We start from the raw sequence: 20,419 nt of genomic DNA, 5'->3' as shown, positions 1-20,419 counted from the left end.
TGATGCATCTTGCCATAGAGATCCGTAACTTTTATAAAATGACACTGATTGGCCCAAGGTGGGAGCTATTGTAATTCATTGAAATGTGTTAGTCATATCTCAAATGACCCAAGGGGGGGGGGGGGGGGGCTGCATCATTCACTGTTGCCTTGTTGATTATTAGACTATACTGAACAAAAATATCAACGCATCATGCAACAATTTCAAAGATTTTACGGAGTTACAGTTCATATTAGGAAATCAGTCAATGTATCTGTGACATTGTGTTGTGTGACAAAACTGCACATTTTAAAGTAGCCTTTAATTGTCCCCAGCATAAGGGGCACCTGTGTAATGATCATGCTGTTTAATCAGTTTCTTGATATGCCACAACTCTCAGGTGGATGGATTATCTTGGCAAAAGAGAAATGCTCACTAACAGGGATGTAAACACATTTGTGCACAAAATTAGAGAAAAATAAGCTTTTTGTGTGTATGGAAAATGTCTGAAATCTTTTATTTCAGCTCATGAAACATGGGACGAACATTTTACATGTTGCGTTTATGTTTTTGTTCAGTGTAGAATCGAAAGACACACAAGCTAACATATTGGAACAATATTCCAAGCAGAGAAAATGGGTCTTTACTTAAGAGCTTAGGGGCTTAATAATACTTACAGTAATGTGGTCCAAACAGCATCTTAGCATGTACAAGCCAGTTGCTAATTGGTTTGACTAAACGGACAGTGTGTTAGCAGGTACAAGCCAGGTGCTAATTGTTTTGACTAAATACAGGTGGTAAGTAGATAATGGTACTTTCGTATCCTATCAGTGTTATCACCATTCAATTACTTTACACTTCAGGGGAGGCTGCTGAGGGGAGGACAACTCATAATAATGTCTGGAACAGAGGGAATGGAATGGCATCAAACACATGGAAACCCTGTGTGTGATGTATTTAATACCATTCCACTAATTCCGCTCCAGCCGTTAGCACGAACCGTTCCTCCCCAATTAAAGTGCCACCAACCTCCTGTGGTACACTTAGCCAGGGGGAACAAACCCCTATTGTTAACTCACAGCTGTTCTTTTTCCTTCATGGGAAAGAATTGAGTGCCTTATGTGTTATTTTATGAAATAAACACGGTATAAACACCATGTTGTAAAAATAAGTAGATATATATATTGAAACGGCAAAAAGGGTTAACTTGAGACACATTCAAAGTGTTCTCCAACAGACACTAACTGATGTCTCCTCCATTGCAACTGGCAGTGTGATAGGATGAGCATTGACCAGTTCAAATGTCTATGTACAAGTCTATATAAACGTGTTTACCAGGGCTGGGAATTGCCATCACGATGCGATATTATCACAAACACTTAGGTGCCGATACAATCTGTATTGCGATTCTCACGATTCTATATGTATTACGATTCGATACTGTGATTTTATTGCGATTCAATGTTCCAAACATATTGCTCACGATATGTCTGCTGCAGAGCGACAAGAGAGACTCATGAGAAAACAAGTTTTGATTAGTCATGGAAATAAAAGTGCTGAAAACAAATTGGCTCCCTGTTTAAAAAGAGGTAGAGCCAACTAGCCCCAAAATAATATTGCGATATTGTCAAAATGATAATATACGATATATTGTCAAAGATAATATCCCGACATGTAACAGTGTTTTTTTCCCTGTCACTAGTGCTTACAATGCATTTGCTTCTTGGATAAACATCTTGACTGAATCACATATCCCACATGGCTACCTTGTGTTTCACAGATACTTTATGTGTTTAACTCTCACTCTGGGAGGAAGACATGACACTTGCAAATCATCAGACAGCCAAAACACAGTCATGAGGTAGGAATTAGATGGCGATGCACACCGACCGCGGTTACTGAAAGAAGCATTTCCTCTTAATAAATTCAATAACCCAGTGAGTCTGAGTCACTCAGTCTGATAACAGACAATCCTACCAGGCAGGCAGCAGTGTGTTGGCCATGTCTATGAGTTGCCACTAAACTATGAGTGTCAAGGTTAATAAAAAGCAGAGAATGACGATGTAGGATCTTAATTTGATAACATTTTTGTTGATGAGAATGTTAACACATGGTTTTATTAACAGTATTGCACTTTTCTTGTAGCCTATTTTTGTCCCGCTAATAGCCTAAATACAGATCAAGCAATATTATGGACTAAACGCTCAAATCCTCTTGCTGCAGGATTCTTTTGCTACGACAATACTAATCAAATATGACCTACCACCTGGATTCGGTCCTATGTAATTTGAAATTGTGTTTTTAACATTGGAAAAAAGTAGAGACTCAGAGCTAGACATCTAAATATATTTGCACAACAGTTGAGGAACAATGAGAAAATAAGTATGCTTTGAAAGTTGATAAACTTGTAACCCCACTTTTGAGAAAATTGCCCTTGTATGTTTTGGTACACCTACTGGAGAGTTATTCTTTGTCTACACCCATTCAGCATCGTTCACACCCTCTTAAGCCTTAGCCCCACCCATCTCTTTAAGGATTCACATGTGAGGCCATTTAGACATGTAGCTAGCTAGCTAAACAATGAAGCGGCATAATCCCAACTCATACTACTACCAATACAAACATTGTCATAAATGTAGTATGAATCTGCAGGTAGCTAAAGCTAACCAACTAGGTTCAATGTTAGCTAGCTTACATTAGGCTATAACTAGCAATCCAAATGGAGTTCTGATTAGAATAATATTACGACACAGATCATACACGTGCTAGCTAACAGTACACTTTAACTTGCAATGAATATGACTTTCTGACACAATTAGAAACGTATAAAATCTGAAAATGTAGCTAGACTCTTACCCGTATACATGGATGAATGCTTCACAGCAGACTGGAACCATTTAACTCCGTTTTGTTTGTAGCTACATCTTGTTTGGCCAGCGTTATGTCAAGTCACTCTGGTTCACACTGACCGTGGTGTGTGCAGAAAGTAGCCCATCAGGGCATCAATGTTGTTGAGAAAATACGCAAAACTATTATGGTTCTCGATGGCTAATATTAAATCTTTCAAAAAACACCATGTTAGAAAGGACTATCAACATATACTGAGTAGCTCACGTTATAGACAGAAGCATGCTACATAGAAGACCAATCCAAACTCATCTCCCGGCATGTCCAGCCCATCCATTACCTCAGCTAATCATGGCTAGTGGTAAGGTTCCTGTCTTTTTCCATGGCTAAACCAACTAGGCTCCTAATTTAACAATTTTATTCGTATTTACAGATGGAATACAAGTTCGTTATTAAGGCACATGAAAGTTCACAAGTTCCAGAAGGCATTTCTACCAAAAAACGCATTTTGATTAACAACAACAAAAAATATATTAAAATGCCTCTCCTGTGAAGTAGTGATGTGCGACATACGCCTAGCTTCCTGAAACAGGTCGCAAATTAAGATCCATCATCTGTACAGCAAGCACCATCAGTTTATATCAACGTACATTTTCTTTTTTTAAGTATTTCAAATGACAAAGTATAGCTTAATGGAAGGATACATACTAACTGACATAGAACTTAGACTTTCTTAATATAGTTATAGATGTTGTTAGTGCTTCATTACTCAGCCTTCGTAAGCTGGGGGAAATCTACAGGTAACTGCCAAAATAAAGGAAACCCCAACATAAAGCGTCTTAATAGGGGGTTGGGCCACCACAAGCCAGAACAGCTTCAATGACCTTGGCATAGATTCCACAAGTGTCTGGAACTCTATTGGAGGGATGTGACACCATTCTTCCAAGAGAAATTCCATAATTTGGTATTTTGTTCATGTTGGTGGAAAACGCTGCCTCAGGTGCCGCTCCAGAATCTCCCATAAGAGTTCAATTGGGTTGAGATCTGGTAACTGAGACGGCCATGGCATATGGTTTACATCGTTTTCATGCTCATCAAACCATTCAGTGACCACTCATGCCCTGCGGATGGGGGCATTGTCATCCTATGGTAGCCAAAATAATGGCCTGCCCAGCATTTTTATACATGACCCTAAGCATGATTGCTTAATTAACTGAAGAACCACACCTGTGTGGAAGCACCTGCTTTCAATATACTGTGTACCCCTCACTTACTCAAGTCTTTCCATCATTTTGGCAGTTACCTGGATATCATCATTGGACATATACTATAAAAAACACAACTTTTAAATATAACTTTTTAGAGAAAAATAACACAAACAAAACATCAAAACTGAAAGGGTAAACAAAATGTACAGACACAGCCTTTAACGACCAAATGTTGAATCAGCTATAAATGCAGTTAGCTATGTTAGAATTGTTTTCCCCTGCCACCTAAACCAATGATGCCAGCAGTGCTGCGACACAGTGATGCTCCACATCACCAGGGAAAGGCCCTGTACCTCACAGCCCCAGCAAACTGCCTGTTGAACGCTCAACACACTCAGCCAAAAAACACAGAACAACCAGGACCAGCAGTGCTACTTGCAGTTGCCTGTACTGCTGTCGGCAAAGCCACAGTGTAGTCTACAGAGTAGAGCTACTGTTATACTGACTTTTGAAAATAGCATCATCAACCTTGTGGCTTTACTAATAAGTTAACATCACCTATCAACATGAGAAAACCTACATGAGCATGACATTACACAGACATGAAATGTAATGAGCATTTGCCCCCATGCGGTGCATGTACAATAGCATTCTCCTTTGGAAAACACCACACTGAAATGACATGTGAATACATGTTTTCATTAAAATAATACCCATGCCGGATACAAAGAATGGTAAAAACCTACTTTTGTATTTAGACTCTCTCTCTCTCTCTCCCCCCTGATGATGTACATGCAGTTACTGTATCCATCATAGTTCAACAAAGATGTCAACATTACTATCGATTAGGCTTGGCAAAGTGATTTAACACATGCACTCTATCTCTCAGTGTGATGGGGCTTCAGTAGGATTCATGCATAATTGAAATGACACACATTATAGTCTACTGTAGTAAAATAATTTCCCATATAATTAAGTAAATGCCTACATTTTATGAGGTGCTTTAATAGCATTCATTCATGGAAATTGCACTGCATAGCATTATGTACCTGAGTGAATGCAATACACTGAGTGGGTGGGTACACTCTTAGAAAAAAAAGGTGGTATCTAGAACCTAAAATAATTTTTTGCCTGTCCCCATAGGAGAACCCTTTTGGTTCCAGGTAGAACCCTTTCCCGAGAGGGTTCTTCATGAAACCCAAAATAGTTCTACTTTGAATCAAAAATGGTTCTACCTGGAACCAAAAAGGGTTCTTCAATGGGGACAGCCGAAGAACCCTTTTGGAACCCTTTTTTCTAAAAGTATATGTATCCACAGTATGCTCTGAGCAGGGCAGTGGAATATGTCAGAATATAATTTTGTAGGTACAATGTCTAACAAAACATCCTTGCTCTACAAGTGCTATGGGAAGAGATGTTAAGGAATGTGTCTGTTTAATTTGTTACATTATGAAGAAACATTTTTATAGATGGTTTATTCATGTCGTGAATCATCTGTCAACATAATTCCAGCTTCAATAGGCTGGGATGTTCAATGAAGGTCACAATTATTAAAAAATATATAGCCTAGCTTCAACCTATTACAACTGAATAGGCTGTAAGGTTAGCTGCCTACACATGTGGTAAAATACAAGAATGACATGCAGAACATGTTCTATAATGAAATTAATAACTTACCAGACAGACGTGACTGAGGACCAAGCTGAAGAAAAGAAAGCCCACACTGTGGAACACTAGAGTGGGGCCCATCCCTGAGACAACCATGCCGAACCTCCAATAGTCGTTTCAGAAAGCAAGGTTGAGTTGATGCTTCAGTTAAAATGACTTAATTTACTTTAAACTGTCTTCAAAAGTGCAAGTCATCTTTCACTCTATCTGTCCTCTCATTATGGTCTTGATAGTGGCTTGTAAAATCATAACTATAATCTCTTCGCTTTCCCTCCCTCTTTTTTAAATCTGTAATACGTTCAAACTGAGCCCACTCACTTTATTTATCTGCATGTCTGTTTTTTTTTTGTATTTTTACTTCTTCTGAAATTGCATCCACATGTCAGAACTATTTCTGTCGCTCTCGTTCTGCGGTGGGAAGTTCAAATGATTCTTTGTGGAGAAGAAACCAGCGCTGTATTTTTAGGTCTTTTAAATTGCCCTTCAGACTAACTTATACACTTCAGTATGGAGCTGTGCGCCTTTATGCCATATCCCAAATTTCCTTCCCAAGAACCCCGTCCAAATGTTAATTGTTAAGTGGACAAAATCATATGAAAATGTCACTTATTATATGACCTAAAATAATTGACATATAGTGCACAAACGCATGGTTCATCATGTCATCTATCACAGTGAAGAACTATAGACAATTGAATTACATAATCTTTTCTCGGGAAGTCGTCTTAACATGAAAAGTGCATCTCAAGGCACAGCGTCATGTTAGTCATAGAATTAGCAACTTTTTCTAATAAAATTCGTGCTATGACGAAACATCTTATCGTGTAGACTGTCCCACTAGACATTCATTTCTAAACTGAATAGATGATGGACCATGCATACGAATGACCAACTATTCTAGACATTGTATCGAACTATAAAACGTGTAACTTCATACTTATATTCATTCTATGTGGATGTATCAAATCTACAAACGTAACCATGCTCTGTTTACGCATGGTGGTGTAGACAGTCCAAGGAAATCGCAAACCAGGCTATAAAGATCACACTTACGCTATTTGTGACAAACCAAACTCTGATGCATTTCAGCTTTTTGAGAACCACCTAAATCTAAAAAGGCAGCCTCCTTTCAAAATAAATCAGAAAGTTAAAGAGTTATCCCTAATATTCACCGCGGCGCCAGATGTGAACGGCAGTTGCTCGACACCAATTGTGAGAGTATGAAGGCGAATGAAAGAGGCAGGTATCAGAGAAGCGCGTGAAAGGTTCTCATTGGTCCGCGCTCTCTTGCGTTAGATTAAACCACGTCTCTAAAATGACATACAGTATTTTCTCACCGCTTTCCACACAATCTCCACATTCAACATATTTCTGAGTGTTGCCAGTTTATTACAGCAAACTATGCTAACATTTTGCATATTTTATTGTATTTGCTATCAACAGATAATGTATGGGAGGAGATGTAAAATGTTCCAGGCAAATTTAGCCTACACTGTTATTTTCCACTAGTATCCTTGCCATACTGTGCATATCCTCTAACATGATATGTCCACTTTGCCATAATATAATTGTTATCGCCAGACTTGTGAACACATTTTGTGACTGAATGATACATAAAAAAAGACATACATATTGTTATTGTTACTGTATTATTACATACATTTCCAAATTCAAGTGACCCTTCATGAATTTACAATTTACAATCTTTCAAATTGCCAACTATTGTATCTTCAGCAGTGTTGAGCTACCAATTACTTCATAATGGAAGAAGTTTTAAGCTACACTAAAGCTGAAGGGTAGGTAGCATAAACTTAACCACATGTAACATCTTGATTTGCATTAGTATACACATCAAAAATCACAATGCGAAGTTACAAGTTATTACATAAAACCGTTCAGAATTCCGAAGAATGCCAAGTCATATAGTAAAAAAAAAAATCCGGGGGGTGATGTAATATGGAGGAACTGACAAGCCAGCTTATTCCCTATAAAGTAAATTCCAAAAGAAATAACTTCCAATATATAACTTAAAATTAAGCCTAATTGTTTGCACTCATGACTACTAGTTTCAATTTAATTTTCAGCCAAACTACAAGCACTACAAGTGCTACATTTACTGTTACAAATCAACATGCAAGGTTGCTAACCAATTAGCATTCTAACGTTAGCCCTACCAGCCTGCTAACGTTATGTTAGCACTACATGAGTCAGTCAGTTGCTATCAACACCTAGTTTACAGCTACATTAAAGTTTTGGAAATTATAATGCCATCTAACCATTTATCAAAGAATGTTAACTAAATGCAATTATCTTAACCAGAAAGCTAGCCAGCCAGCGAACGTTAGCTATTTAACCAACTAGCTATTAGCCTAACTAGCCTAGCCAACCACCACGGTTATGGTCGGCAACCTAGAGCCCAACTACTGGAGACCAGCTAGAATACAACTAACACAACACAACTAAAACATAACCACAGATCAAAGCAAAGAGAGAGCAGAGACATGATGGCTGGGCCCATCAAATAAAAACTTAGCTAACTGAGTTAGCTACCATGGGGAGGCGGTGTTTCACGGGCCAATGGAGAGTCAGGGAAATCTCAAATAGATAGATTCCATTTCCTGTGATTGGTGGATTGTAGCTCACCACCGTCAACACTTGGTCTGGAATGTAAATACATGCTAGCATGGCTAGTGGCTCACGTTAGCCAGCTTGAGCTAGCTACCGAGCTAGCATACGAACACGTTAGCACAGAGGAAATCCTCCTTATGATGTTCAGAAATTAGGTATTGTGGGTAGTGTAGAAGATATCCGTAAATAAGTTAATAAATATGTAATACCCAAAAACATAACTGTGTTTTTACTTATAGGAAACCAAATCGTGACTATAACTAAGTTACTATGTCTTTGACCACAATGTGTTGTTACATTGGTGAGTAAAAACTCATGAGTCCTATCGTTTAAGAAACTACTACTCGTATGTAAATCTGAGATTTAATACACTATAAATTACAAGAATATACAGTGCCTTCGGAAAGTATTCAGACCCCTTGACTTTTTCCTAATTTTGTTATCTTAATCCATTCTAAAATTGATTAAATAAATACAAATCCTCAACAATCTACACACAATACCCCGTAATGACAAAGCGAAAACAGGTTTTATACATTTTTCTAAATTTATTACAAATTAAAAATCGAAATAAGTATTCAGACCCTTTGCTATGAGACTCAAAAATGAGCTTAGGTGCATCCTGTTTCCATTGATCATCTTGCGATGTTTCTACAACTTCATTGGAGTTCACCTGTGGTCAATACAATTGATTGGACATGATTTGGAAAGGCACATATCTGTATATATAAGGTACCACAGATGACAGTGCATGTCAGAGCAAAAACCAAGCCATGAGGTTGAAGGAATTGTCCGTAGAGCTCCCAGACAGGATTGTGTCGAGGACCAGATCTGGGGATGGGTAAAAAAAATTATGCAGCATTGAAGGTCCCCAAGAACACAGTGGCCTCCATTATTCTTAAATGGAAGAAGTTTGGAAACACCAATGAGCAATCGGGGGAGAAGGGCCTTGGTCAGGGAGGTGACCAAGAACCCAATTGTCACTCTGACAGAGCTCTAGAGTTCCACTGTGGAGATGGGAGAACATTCCAGAGGGACAACCATCTCTACAGCACTCCACCAATCAGGCCTTTATGGTAGAGTGGCCAGACAGAGACTGGAAGCACATGACAGCCCGCTTGGAGTTTGCCAAAAGGCACCTAAATACTCTTAGATCATGATAAACAAGATTATCTGGTCTGATGAAACCAAGATTGAACTCTTTGGCCTGAATGCCAAGTGTCACGTCTGGAGGAAACCTGGCACCATCCCTACGGTGAAGCATGGTGGTGGCAGCATCATGCTGTGGGGGTGTTTTTCAGCAGCAGGGACTGGGAGACTAGTCCGGATTGAGGCAAAATGAACGGAGCAAAGTACAGAGAGATCCTTGATGAAAACCTGCTCCAGAGTGCTCAGGACCTCAGACTGCAGCGAAGGTTCTCCTTCCAACAGGACAACGACCCTAAGCACACAGCCAAGAAAACGCAGTAGTGGTCTCTGAATGTCCTCTCTGAATGTCCTTGAGTGGCCCAGCCAGAGCCCGGACTTGAACCTGATCAAACTTCTCTGGAGAGACCTGAAAATAGCTGTGCAGCGACGCTCCCCATCCAACCTGACAGAGCTTGAGAGGATCTGCAGAGAAGAATGGGAGAAACTCCCCAAATAGATGTGGGCCAAGCTTGTAGCGTCATATCCAAGAAGACTCAAGGCTAAAAATTGCTGCCAAAGGTGATTCAACAAAGCACTAAGTAAAGGGTCTGAATACTTACGTAAATGTAACATTTTTTTATTTATTTTTAATAAATTAGCAAAAAAATCTAAAATCCTGTTTTTGCTTTGTCATTATGGGGTATTGTGTGTAGATTGATGAGGGAAAAACGATTTAATACATTTTAGAATAAGGCTGTAACCTAATAAAATGTTGATAAAGTCAAGGAGTCTGACTACTTTCCAAAGGTTTGTAAAACCATACTTGTACTCATTTTTTGGCATATTTCTATATGAGGAACAACCATATCATTTATATAGATTCTGTATAGATTTGTGAGTCAGCACGTAGACTTAATGACGCCAATAAGCCCAATGTCGAACAATATTGGTTAATTGATTGGTTTAGTTAGAGGAACATTTGTATCTATTGCAGTACTCTTGCACTGTTAGAATGTCAACACATTCAGGTGACAAATTCAAAAAATGTGCCTACTGTGTTTTTTTTCTTCTTTCAAAACCATGAATAAACAAGACTATCAACCACCAATGTGTACAGAAGCCTTAAAGGTAATGCACTCAAGAAGAAAAATTGGTCAAGTTCAGTAGATAAATCCCCCTACTGCATGTACTGACACAACCATTCATCTTACTGCTTACTCATTAGAACAGATAGACAAATACCTATCAATTTATAAGAAAATGATAAATATAGTTCTCAAAGTAAAGAGTCTGGAAATTAGTCATCAAAGTGTCTTTTTATAGTAGCTTACATGTTGCCTACCACACACATAGCGACAATGTGACGTGTGTGGTGAGTAGATTGATTTGGATTAAGGCGCCATCTAATCCATATCCATTATACATGGGAGAGAATGATGCTTCCGTGCCACAGAAATGCTCAACCGTATATCACACTGAGAGAGATTGTCACACAGCATAGATTTTGCATCTAAGAGTATCTCGCCACTCCTATGTGCATACGCTATGCTTGTGAGATATCGCATTTTATACAGTCTACAATATGTAGTCTTATGTTTTACATTTTATCTAGCTTGCAGCCCTCCTGCAGGAGTTAAACATTCATTTAAATCGTCATTTATATGCATGAATAAGCAGATAATTAAACATTAAATTGCAACATACTCAATAATGAGATGCTTATGTTTTGTGTGCTATGCCGTACTCCCTCTAACCTTACCGTTGATGGTGTCCCACTGGCTGGATGAAACAGGGTGGCATGCAGGCTAATTTGGATGATAAAGAGCCATACTTTGGTTACAGACTAGGACATTGGAACAGCAGGTTGTTTTTAGCTGGTGACATCTGACAAATACTGGCCTTGTGTATGTATTGTGTATGCATAGGGCAAACTGCTCTAGAGAGCAGTGAAGGCTGCTGAGGGGAGGACGGCTCATAATAATGTCTGGAATGGAATCAAACACATAAAAGACGTCGTTTCCATATGGTTGATACCACACCATTGACTCTGTTCTAGCCATTATTATGAGCCGTCCTCCCTCAGCAGCCTCCATTGATAGTCTCACCCAGTTGAATCACAATACTGTTGTGAAATACCTGAACTGTATAATAGACTATGTACTCTACAAAGAAAATATAAAGGAAAATTAAGTGAATTATTGTAGTTGATGTCATTCTAACTGACAGTTTATATAGCTCAACATTGGACAGATAGAAGGAACAAATATGCATGATAAAGTATGCATTATTATCACATGCTGATACGAGCAGAAAGAACTCAAGATATTTTAAATAACATATACATGTGTGCTACAGTAAGAACTTTGTGCAATTACAGATAATGATAACAATTAATATGATAATAATATAAGCATATAAATGAAATAAGGCTACTATTATGCAAAATAGTGCAGAGTGAAATGGCAATGGTTGCATTTCAAAGTAGAACATTCTATGGACTTCATATTTAAGCAATGCAATCATGTGTTTTTAGCATGTTTAAAGCACTTGTAAAATGGTTCAAGTCTGTACAAGCAACCCCCCCACCCCCACCCCCAACACACACACAGACTCACTCAGACATTCAAACACAGACACAAACAGAAAGGCAGACACACACACACACACTCACTCCTGGTGACCATCAGGGGAAAGGATTAACTTCATGGAGCAAAAACAAATCTACTTTGAAACAAAAGTATACACTTCACACGCATGGATGGCTATGGAAATAAAACAGATGACACCCGTACCATGTCAGATATGAAGTTCGAAATGTATTTGCCTCCCAATATTACACTTTATATACATCACAGAAGACTGAAAGACAACAAAATCATGAAAAATGAAAAATATTAATAACGTTCCACTCATGAAGCCACTCGGTCATTTGACTGCAGGAAAGTATTGAATAGGTCAAGAGGAGTTCAAAAAGCACAACAACTATCTAATGAACTCAACTTGTCACTAGAATTTGATGCTTCAATACCAGATGACCCCAAGAACAGCATTTTTACATCTACATTCAGTGATTAAAAGCAGCAGATCTAATCTAGCAAGCCAGACTGTAGTTTGTCATTTGCTGTGCAACACAAAGGGAAAACAGGAGAACAAGCTTCCAGCTAAACACTGCACGTATTTCAGCACGCCCCTGAATTGGTCTCCAACAAGTTATTGTTTTCTTTGACAAAAATATAGTTTTTATTTTATGTATGCGTTTCTTTTTTTGGTTTGTAAGGCCTCTTTGGACAAATTAAAACCCAAAGTCATGAAATCCCATTGTGTGGTTGGGTTTTAGGGATGTGGTTGCGAGTGGAAAGAATTTAGACAAGGGCACACTCCATTGAGTGAACTCAATTAGTTGATGGACCTAGCTAGTCTGGATACATTGGGTCAAAAGTTCAACTCTCTGTTGGACTGCAATGTCAAAACACAACCCATTACATTCACATGTATCTTATACCAACTCTCAACCAAAATCATTGAGTTGGCTGTATCTTTGAAAAATGTATGGTGGCTGGGAAGCACCCTTAAACCTAATCTAGATTATACCAAATGTTTTGCCAGTTTTTTTGCAATATTGTTAGTAAAAGTAACTTTTTTTGTTGGGACAACTTAGTGATGGCAATCATGAGTCAGCGGCCCCGAAAGACAGTGTAAAATACAGACTCAATCTGGGAACACAGTTGGGTAGAATGGGCATTGTAGATAGAATAAGAAATAGCATGGTGCATCTCCTCCTGAGCATCTTGCTTTGCTTAATCAGTTGTATAGATGTCATCTGCTTGGTGAGAGCACAACATTCACTCCTATGTAGGCTATGCCTTATGGTATGCCTGAAGTGAAGGGGAAATTATCAATGATGTGGAAACTCAGAGAGAAAGAGAGAGAGAGTGGGACCCAGGTTAATGCCCCTAGCTGCACAATGTGACACAAGGCACAGTTTATTAGCTTGACAGACAGACTCGTAGCCTTTTCACTTTAACTTCTCATCATCATTGAAGAGTCTATATATATATATCAAGAATATAGATATGTTTGATAAATTGATCACTTTTGTTGTCTTGTGGAGAAGGATGTAATCACAATCAAGTGATTTTAAAATGTTGCGTTCCGACATTTTCACTTGATTCTTTAGTTTCTTCAAAATACGACCTCCACTATTGTTTTTTTACCTTCTAAACATTACCTTCTGATCCAATCCTCAGGCTTGATTTTCACAAACTACAAAATCTACAACATGTAGATGACGTACATGTTTCCCAAACAATATATACTGAACAAAAATATAAACGGAACATGCAACAATTTCTAATATTTTATTGAGTTACAGTTCATACAGTGGGGAGAACAAGTATTTGATACACTGCCGATTTTGCAGGTTTTCCTACTTACAAAGCATGTAGAGGTCTGTAATTTTTATCATAGGTACACTTCAACTGTGAGAGACGGAATCTAAAACAAAAATCCAGAAAATCACATTGTATGATTTTTAAATAATTAATTTGCATTTTATTGCATGACATAAGTATTTGATCACCTACCAACCAGTAAGAATTCCGGCTCTCACAGACCTGTTAGTTTTTCTTTAAGAAGCCCTCCTGTTCTCCACTCATTACCTGTATTAACTGCACCTGTTTGAACTCGTTACCTGTATAAAAGACACCTGTCCACACACAATCAAACAGATTCCAACCTCTCCACAATGGCCAAGACCAGAGAGCTGTGTAAGGACATCAGGGATAAAATTGTAGACCTGCACAAGGCTGGGATGGGCTACAGGACAATAGGCAAGCAGCTTGGGGAGAAGGCAACAACTGTTGGCGCAATTATTAGAAAATGGAAGAAGTTGAAGATGACGGTCAATCACCCTCGGTCTGGGGCTCCATGCAAGATCTCACCTCGTGGGGCATCAATGATCATGAGGAAGGTGAGGGATCAGCCCAGAACTACCCGGCAGGACCTGGTCAATGACCTGAAGAGAGCTGGGACCACAGTCTCAAAGAAAACCATTAGTAACACACTACGCCGTCATGGATTAAAATCCTGCAGTGTACACAAGGTCCCCCTGCTCAAGCCAGCGCATGTCCAGGCCCGTCTGAAGTTTGCCAATGACCATCTGGATGATCCAGAGGAGGAATGGGAGAAGGTCATGTGGTCTGATGAGACAAAAATAGAGCTTTTTGGTCTAAACTCCACTCGCCGTGTTTGGAAGAAGAAGAAGGATGAGTACAACCCCAAGAACACCATCCCAACCGTGAAGCATGGAGGTGGAAACATCATTCTTTGGGGATGCTTTTCTGCAAAGGGGACAGGACGACTGCACCGTATTGAGGGGAGGATGGATGGGGCCATGTATCGCGAGATCTTGGCCAACAACCTCCTTCCCTCAGTAAGAGCATTGAAGATGGGTCGTGGCTGGGTCTTCCAGCATGACAACGACACGAAGCACACAGCCATGGCAACCAAGGAGTGGCTCCGTAAGAAGCATCTCAAGGTCCTGGAGTGGCCTAGCCAGTCTCCAGACCTGAACCCAATAGAAAATCTTTGGAGGGAGCTGAAAGTCCGTATTGCCCAGCGACAGCCCCGAAACCTGAAGGATCTGGAGAAGATCTGTAGGGAGGAGTGGGCCAAAATCCCTGCTGCAGTGTGTGCAAACCTAGTCAAGAACTACAGGAAACGTATGATCTCTGTAATTGCAAACAAAGGTTTCTGTACCAAATATTAAGTTCTGCTTTTCTGATGTATCAAATACTTATGTCATGCAATAAAATGCAAATTAATTACTTAAAAATCATACAATGTGATTTTCTGGATTTCTGGATTCCGTCTCTCATAGTTGAAGTGTACCTATGATAAAAATTACAGACCTCTACATGCTTTGTAAGTAGGAAAACCTGCAAAATCGGCAGTGTATCAAATACTTGTTCTCCCCACTGTATAAGGAAATCAGTCAATTGAAAAAAATATATTAGGCTCAGCCATGGGTGGGCCTGGCTCCCAAGTGACTGGGTCTATGCACTCCCAGGCCCACCCATGGCTGCGCCCCTGCCTGGGGAGACATGTCCAGCCAATCTGAATGAGTTTTTCCCCACAAAAGGGCTTTATTACATACAGAAATACTCCTCAGTTTCATCAGCTGTCTGGGTGGCTGGTCTCAGACGATCCCGCAGGTGAAGAAGCCGGATGTGGAGGTCCTGGGTTGGCGTGGTTACACGTGGTCTGCGGTTGTGAGGCCGGTTGGATGTACAGCCAAATTCTCTAAAACTATGTTGGATGCAGCTTATGGTAGAGAAAATAACATTACATTCTCTGGCAACAGCTCTGGTGGACATTCCTGCAGTAAGCATGCCAATTGCATGCAACTTGAAACATCTGTGGCATCACTCTACACATAAAACTGCACATTTTAAAATGGCCTTTTATTGTCCCCAGCATAAGGTGCACCTGTGTAATGATCATGCTGTTAAATCAGCTTCTTGATATACCACGCCTGTCACCTGTCAGGCAAAGTAGCAATGCACACTAACAGCAATGTAAACCAATTTGTGCACAACATTTGAGAGAAATAAGCTTTTGGGACATTTCTGGGATCAACACTTTTCATGAAACATGGGACCAACCCTTTACATTTTGCATTTATATCTTTGTTCAATATACATTATGTAGAAGTTATAGTAAAAGCTCATGGTCCTCCAGTTTGCTTGCATCCCTCATCCACTCTATCTCTGCGAAAGAAATATGAGGTAATCGATGGTAATAAACACTTAATCACAGTATAATACTTTGGCTTTGGCTTATCTCTCTAATTATGGTTAAATTATTGTTCCAGGACAACAAACAAGGCGGGGAAACACTCTCTCTGAACGCAACAGAACAATAGTTTACTGCCGCCCTCCCCCATCTCAATCTAATATGACAGCAATTCTTATTGCCTTGACAGCTCACCACTCAGATCTCCCAACGAGAAACTGAGAAACAGGAAATAAGATCCAAGCCGGGTAAGGAATCTCACAATCTTCTCCCAAGATGGAAAAAACAATATGTGTTTCAAACAAACTGATTACTTCACAAATTGATTTTGGTAGCATATTCTGTTGTTCTTAACGTATCAATAATGGATTTTCACCCAACAACCATTTTCCTCACAGGCTTAAAGAGGACAACTGTAGCCAATGATCCTTTCACTATAACCACACTTGACTATATCCAAATACTGTATATGCAGCAGTGTTAATATGGCTAGGGAGAAGCATTCATATGTTAATTTGGGGTAACTAGCCCCCCTAAGAACAATATCCAATTGCTGACACAAAAAAAGCAAAGTTTGGTAAAAATGAGGCATGTGGATAATGGAAGCAAACAAACTATGAAGAGAAATAAGTGGCCTCAGATTACACTTTTTTGTTATTTAATGAAATGTTGGTTTTAGAAAAAGGTTGTTTTTCCAAAGTATCTTTGGGCTCCCCTAATGGTTAATGTAAAGGGTTTATAGATCTACCTTAGATTATCTATATACAACTTTTTGTAAATGACGAAATATTAGATCAATTTAGCTCAGAATCGTTATTTTTAGATTGACTTAAAAAATGTCGATGAGATCGATAACCTTTTTAGTTGAGCAAGAGTAGTGGTAGCTGTGTAGGTTCCTCAGAGGAGGAAGGGGAGGACCATCCTACTCATTGAATTTCAGCAAAAATTATAATAGTGAAACAAAAAAAAAGTTATCCTTTTTAGATAAAACTATACTAAATATATTCACTTCACCAAATAATGTATTTAAACACTGTTTAGCACATTGACTTCAATGCAAAACCTAGGAGCCTCATGGTTCTCAACCCCTTCCATAGACTTACACAGTAATTATGACAACTTCCGGAGGACATCCTCTAACCTATCAGAGCTCTTGCAATATAAATTGACATGTTGTCGACCCAATCAAAGGATCTGTCACGTCTACTCCTGCTCCACCTATCCGGCGTTCAACGTCACCGGTTTACTAACCACCGGTCCAGGCAACCAACATTACGCACACCTGGCATCAATCATTATGATTATGCGCACCTGTGCATCATCATGAGGCACACCTGGACTCCATTACCTCTCTCATTACCTCCCCTTTATCTGGCACTCCCTTAGATTCATTGTAGCAACCTCATGATGGGTATAGGGAAAATATTGACTATGATGAAGTAGCCTAAACCTATTGATTTTACATTGAGCTGGGTGAATGGAATATGAATTACAGTCAGCCAATATGCTATAATAGAAATATCGTGCTCCCTCATCTTAAACGGCACCATCGCTACTGAGTGGCAGCCAGAGAAAGTGTTGGGAAAGAAATGTGTGACAGAAAGTGTTTATTATGTGAGAATTACAAGGGGGGGCTGGTTACCCCACATTACCCTACAATATGCAAGTGGCACCTCAGCCTCAACTGAAATCATTTAATTGTATTTTTTTTCTGTTAATTTCATTTGGAGGCATAATGCTTATTGCTTACGGAACCAGCAAGCTGTCTACTAGAGAGTGAATATTTAAGTGGTATTCAGTAATGAGACATCAGGTCATTTATCATATCTTGCCCAACAGACATCGAGACAGATGTGTTAAAGCTTAGTCTCTCAGGCAACAGCTAAATATGCACACACATGCAAGCGTGCACACACACACAAACACACACACACTCCTGGTGACTGCCAGGCGAAAGAGGAAGCGCCGAACAACAGGATGGGGGAGTATACATTGTTGGATTACTTCATGGAGCAAAAATGTATTTAGTTTCATAATGGAGCATTTTCTCAATTCCAACGTTCTACCTGCAACTAGCCATGGGAGGTTCTCTTGGGTAGGGGGCAGCATTCGGAATTTTGGATGAAAAGCATGCCCAAATTAAACTGCCAGCTACTCATCCCCAGAAGATAAGATATGCATATTATTAGTAGATTTGGATAGAAAACACTCTGAATTTTCTAAAACTCTTTGAATCATGTCTGTGAGTATAACAGAACTTATTTAGCAGGCGAAACCCCGAGGACAAACCATTCAGTTTTTTTTTTGAGGTCACTCTCTTTTCAATGAGCTTTCATTGGGAAACCAGATTTCTAAGGGACCTTCTTGCAGTTCCTACCGCTTCCACTGGATGTCAACAGTCTTTAGAAATTGGTTGAGGTTATTCTTTTGTGTAATGAAGAAGTACGGCCAAGATGGCCGTACTACACAAAGGAATAACCTCAACCAATTTCTAAAGAGGGTCACTCGAAGTGTCCTGTTTGTTAGAAGCGCATGACCAGAAAGCTAGCTACAGTTGGTTTTAATCCTGTATTGAACACAGATCATCCCGTCTTCAATTTGATCGATTATTTACGTAAAAAAATACCTAAAGTTGTATTACAAAAGTTGTTTGACATTTTTTGGCAAAGTTTACAGGTAACCTTTGAGATATTTTGTAGTCACGTTTCACAATTTGGAACCGGTGTTTTTCTGGATCAAACGCGCCAAATAAATGGACATTTTGGATATATATCGCCGGAATTAATCGAACAAAAGGACCATTTGTGATGTTTATGGGACATATTGGAGTGCCAACAACAGAAGCTCGTCAAAGGTAAGGCATGATTTATATTTTATTTCTGCGTTTTGTGTCACGCCTGCAGGGTTGAAATATGCTTCTCTCTCTTTGTTTACAATGGTGCTAACTCAGATAATAGCATCGTTTGCTTTCGCCGAAAAGCCTATTTGAATTCTGACATGTTGGGTGGATTCACAACCAGTGTAGCTTTAATTTGGTATCTTTCATGTGTGATTTAATGAAAGTTTGATTTTTATAGTAATTTTTATAGTAATTAATTTGAATTTGGCGCTCTGCATTTTCTCTGTCTTTTTGCCAAGTGAGACAGTAGCGTCCCGCCTAAACTCAGATTTTTGCATATAAATATGAACTTTACCGAACAAAACATACATGTATTGTGTAACATGAAGTCCTATGAGTGTCATCTGATGAAGATCATCAAAGGTTAGTGATTAATGTTATCTCTATTTCTGCTTTTTGTTACTGCGCTCTTTGGCTGGAAAAATGGCTGTCTTTTTCTGTGACTTGGCTCTAACCTAACATAATCATTTGGTGTGCTTTCGTAGTAAAACATTTTTGAAATCGGACACATTTACAACAAGTGTATCTTTAAAATGGTGTAAAATACTTGTATGTTTGAGGAATTTAAATTATGGGATTTCTGTTGTTTTGAATTTGGCGCCCTGCAGTTTCACTGGCTGTTGACGAGGTGGGACGCTACCGTCCCACATACCCTAGTGAGGTTTTTAAAAGACACCGGTCTTTTCAACCAAGTAAAGGTTGTTTGAAAATGATACAGCTGAACAGGAGCATCGTACGTCTATCAACAGCTATCACAAACCAATTAAATGAATTAGCTAATGATGATAGTAATTAGATTTGATATTGGCTAAAGGACATGATGCAGCAGGCAGGAGGGAAAGGATGCAAAAATGTGCTAAAACTGTGGTTTCTTTCACAAAATAAGGATAGTGATGGCGCAGTGGTTAGGATATATAATAATGTCGGCAAAATAGGTCAAAAAGGACTTTAAAAATCAAAGAAACTATGAAAAAACAAATGGCCCCAAAGAAATCAAAATCAAACTGAACTCAATCCAGGATATTTCCTGGTCTAGGAAACGGTATAATGTCAGACAAATGTACAGCCTACAAACACGTATACGCTCCCCATCAGAGCACAGAACACTGGTAAAGCCAGTTAGAAATAGGGCCTACCTTGTGCCACTAGCTGGGTAATATAACGTAGCAGGGGTAGAAAGACTCCTGAGCGGAGTTCCCACTTCAGTTTTTCAGGGGAAACGTAAGTTAGGTTGAAAACCGGATGTTAGTGTTTTCTGGTGACTCTACAT

General features: G+C 39.2%; 2 protein-coding genes across 2 annotated transcripts in view; one reads left to right on the top strand and one right to left on the bottom strand.

The window, feature by feature from the left end:
- Positions 1-6,901, bottom strand: part of LOC139550563 (parathyroid hormone/parathyroid hormone-related peptide receptor-like) — a 74,025-nt gene extending 67,124 nt beyond the window's left edge. The window contains exon 1 of the mRNA XM_071361519.1: positions 5,712-6,901. Within this exon, the coding sequence (XP_071217620.1) occupies positions 5,712-5,798 (87 nt within the window). The 5' untranslated portion in view covers positions 5,799-6,901. The remainder of the gene's footprint in view (positions 1-5,711) is intronic.
- The window catches only part of LOC139550564 (myosin light chain 1, cardiac muscle-like), a 68,059-nt gene that overhangs the window by 29,121 nt on the left and 18,519 nt on the right, over positions 1-20,419 (top strand). The gene's annotated exons all lie outside the window — the stretch shown is intronic.

The sequence above is a fragment of the Salvelinus alpinus genome, chromosome 23 (assembly GCF_045679555.1).
Source record: "Salvelinus alpinus chromosome 23, SLU_Salpinus.1, whole genome shotgun sequence".
Classification (NCBI taxonomy): Eukaryota; Metazoa; Chordata; class Actinopteri; order Salmoniformes; family Salmonidae; genus Salvelinus; species Salvelinus alpinus.
Note: the sequence above shows the minus strand (reverse complement) of the source record. Positions and strands in the feature narration are given on the sequence as shown.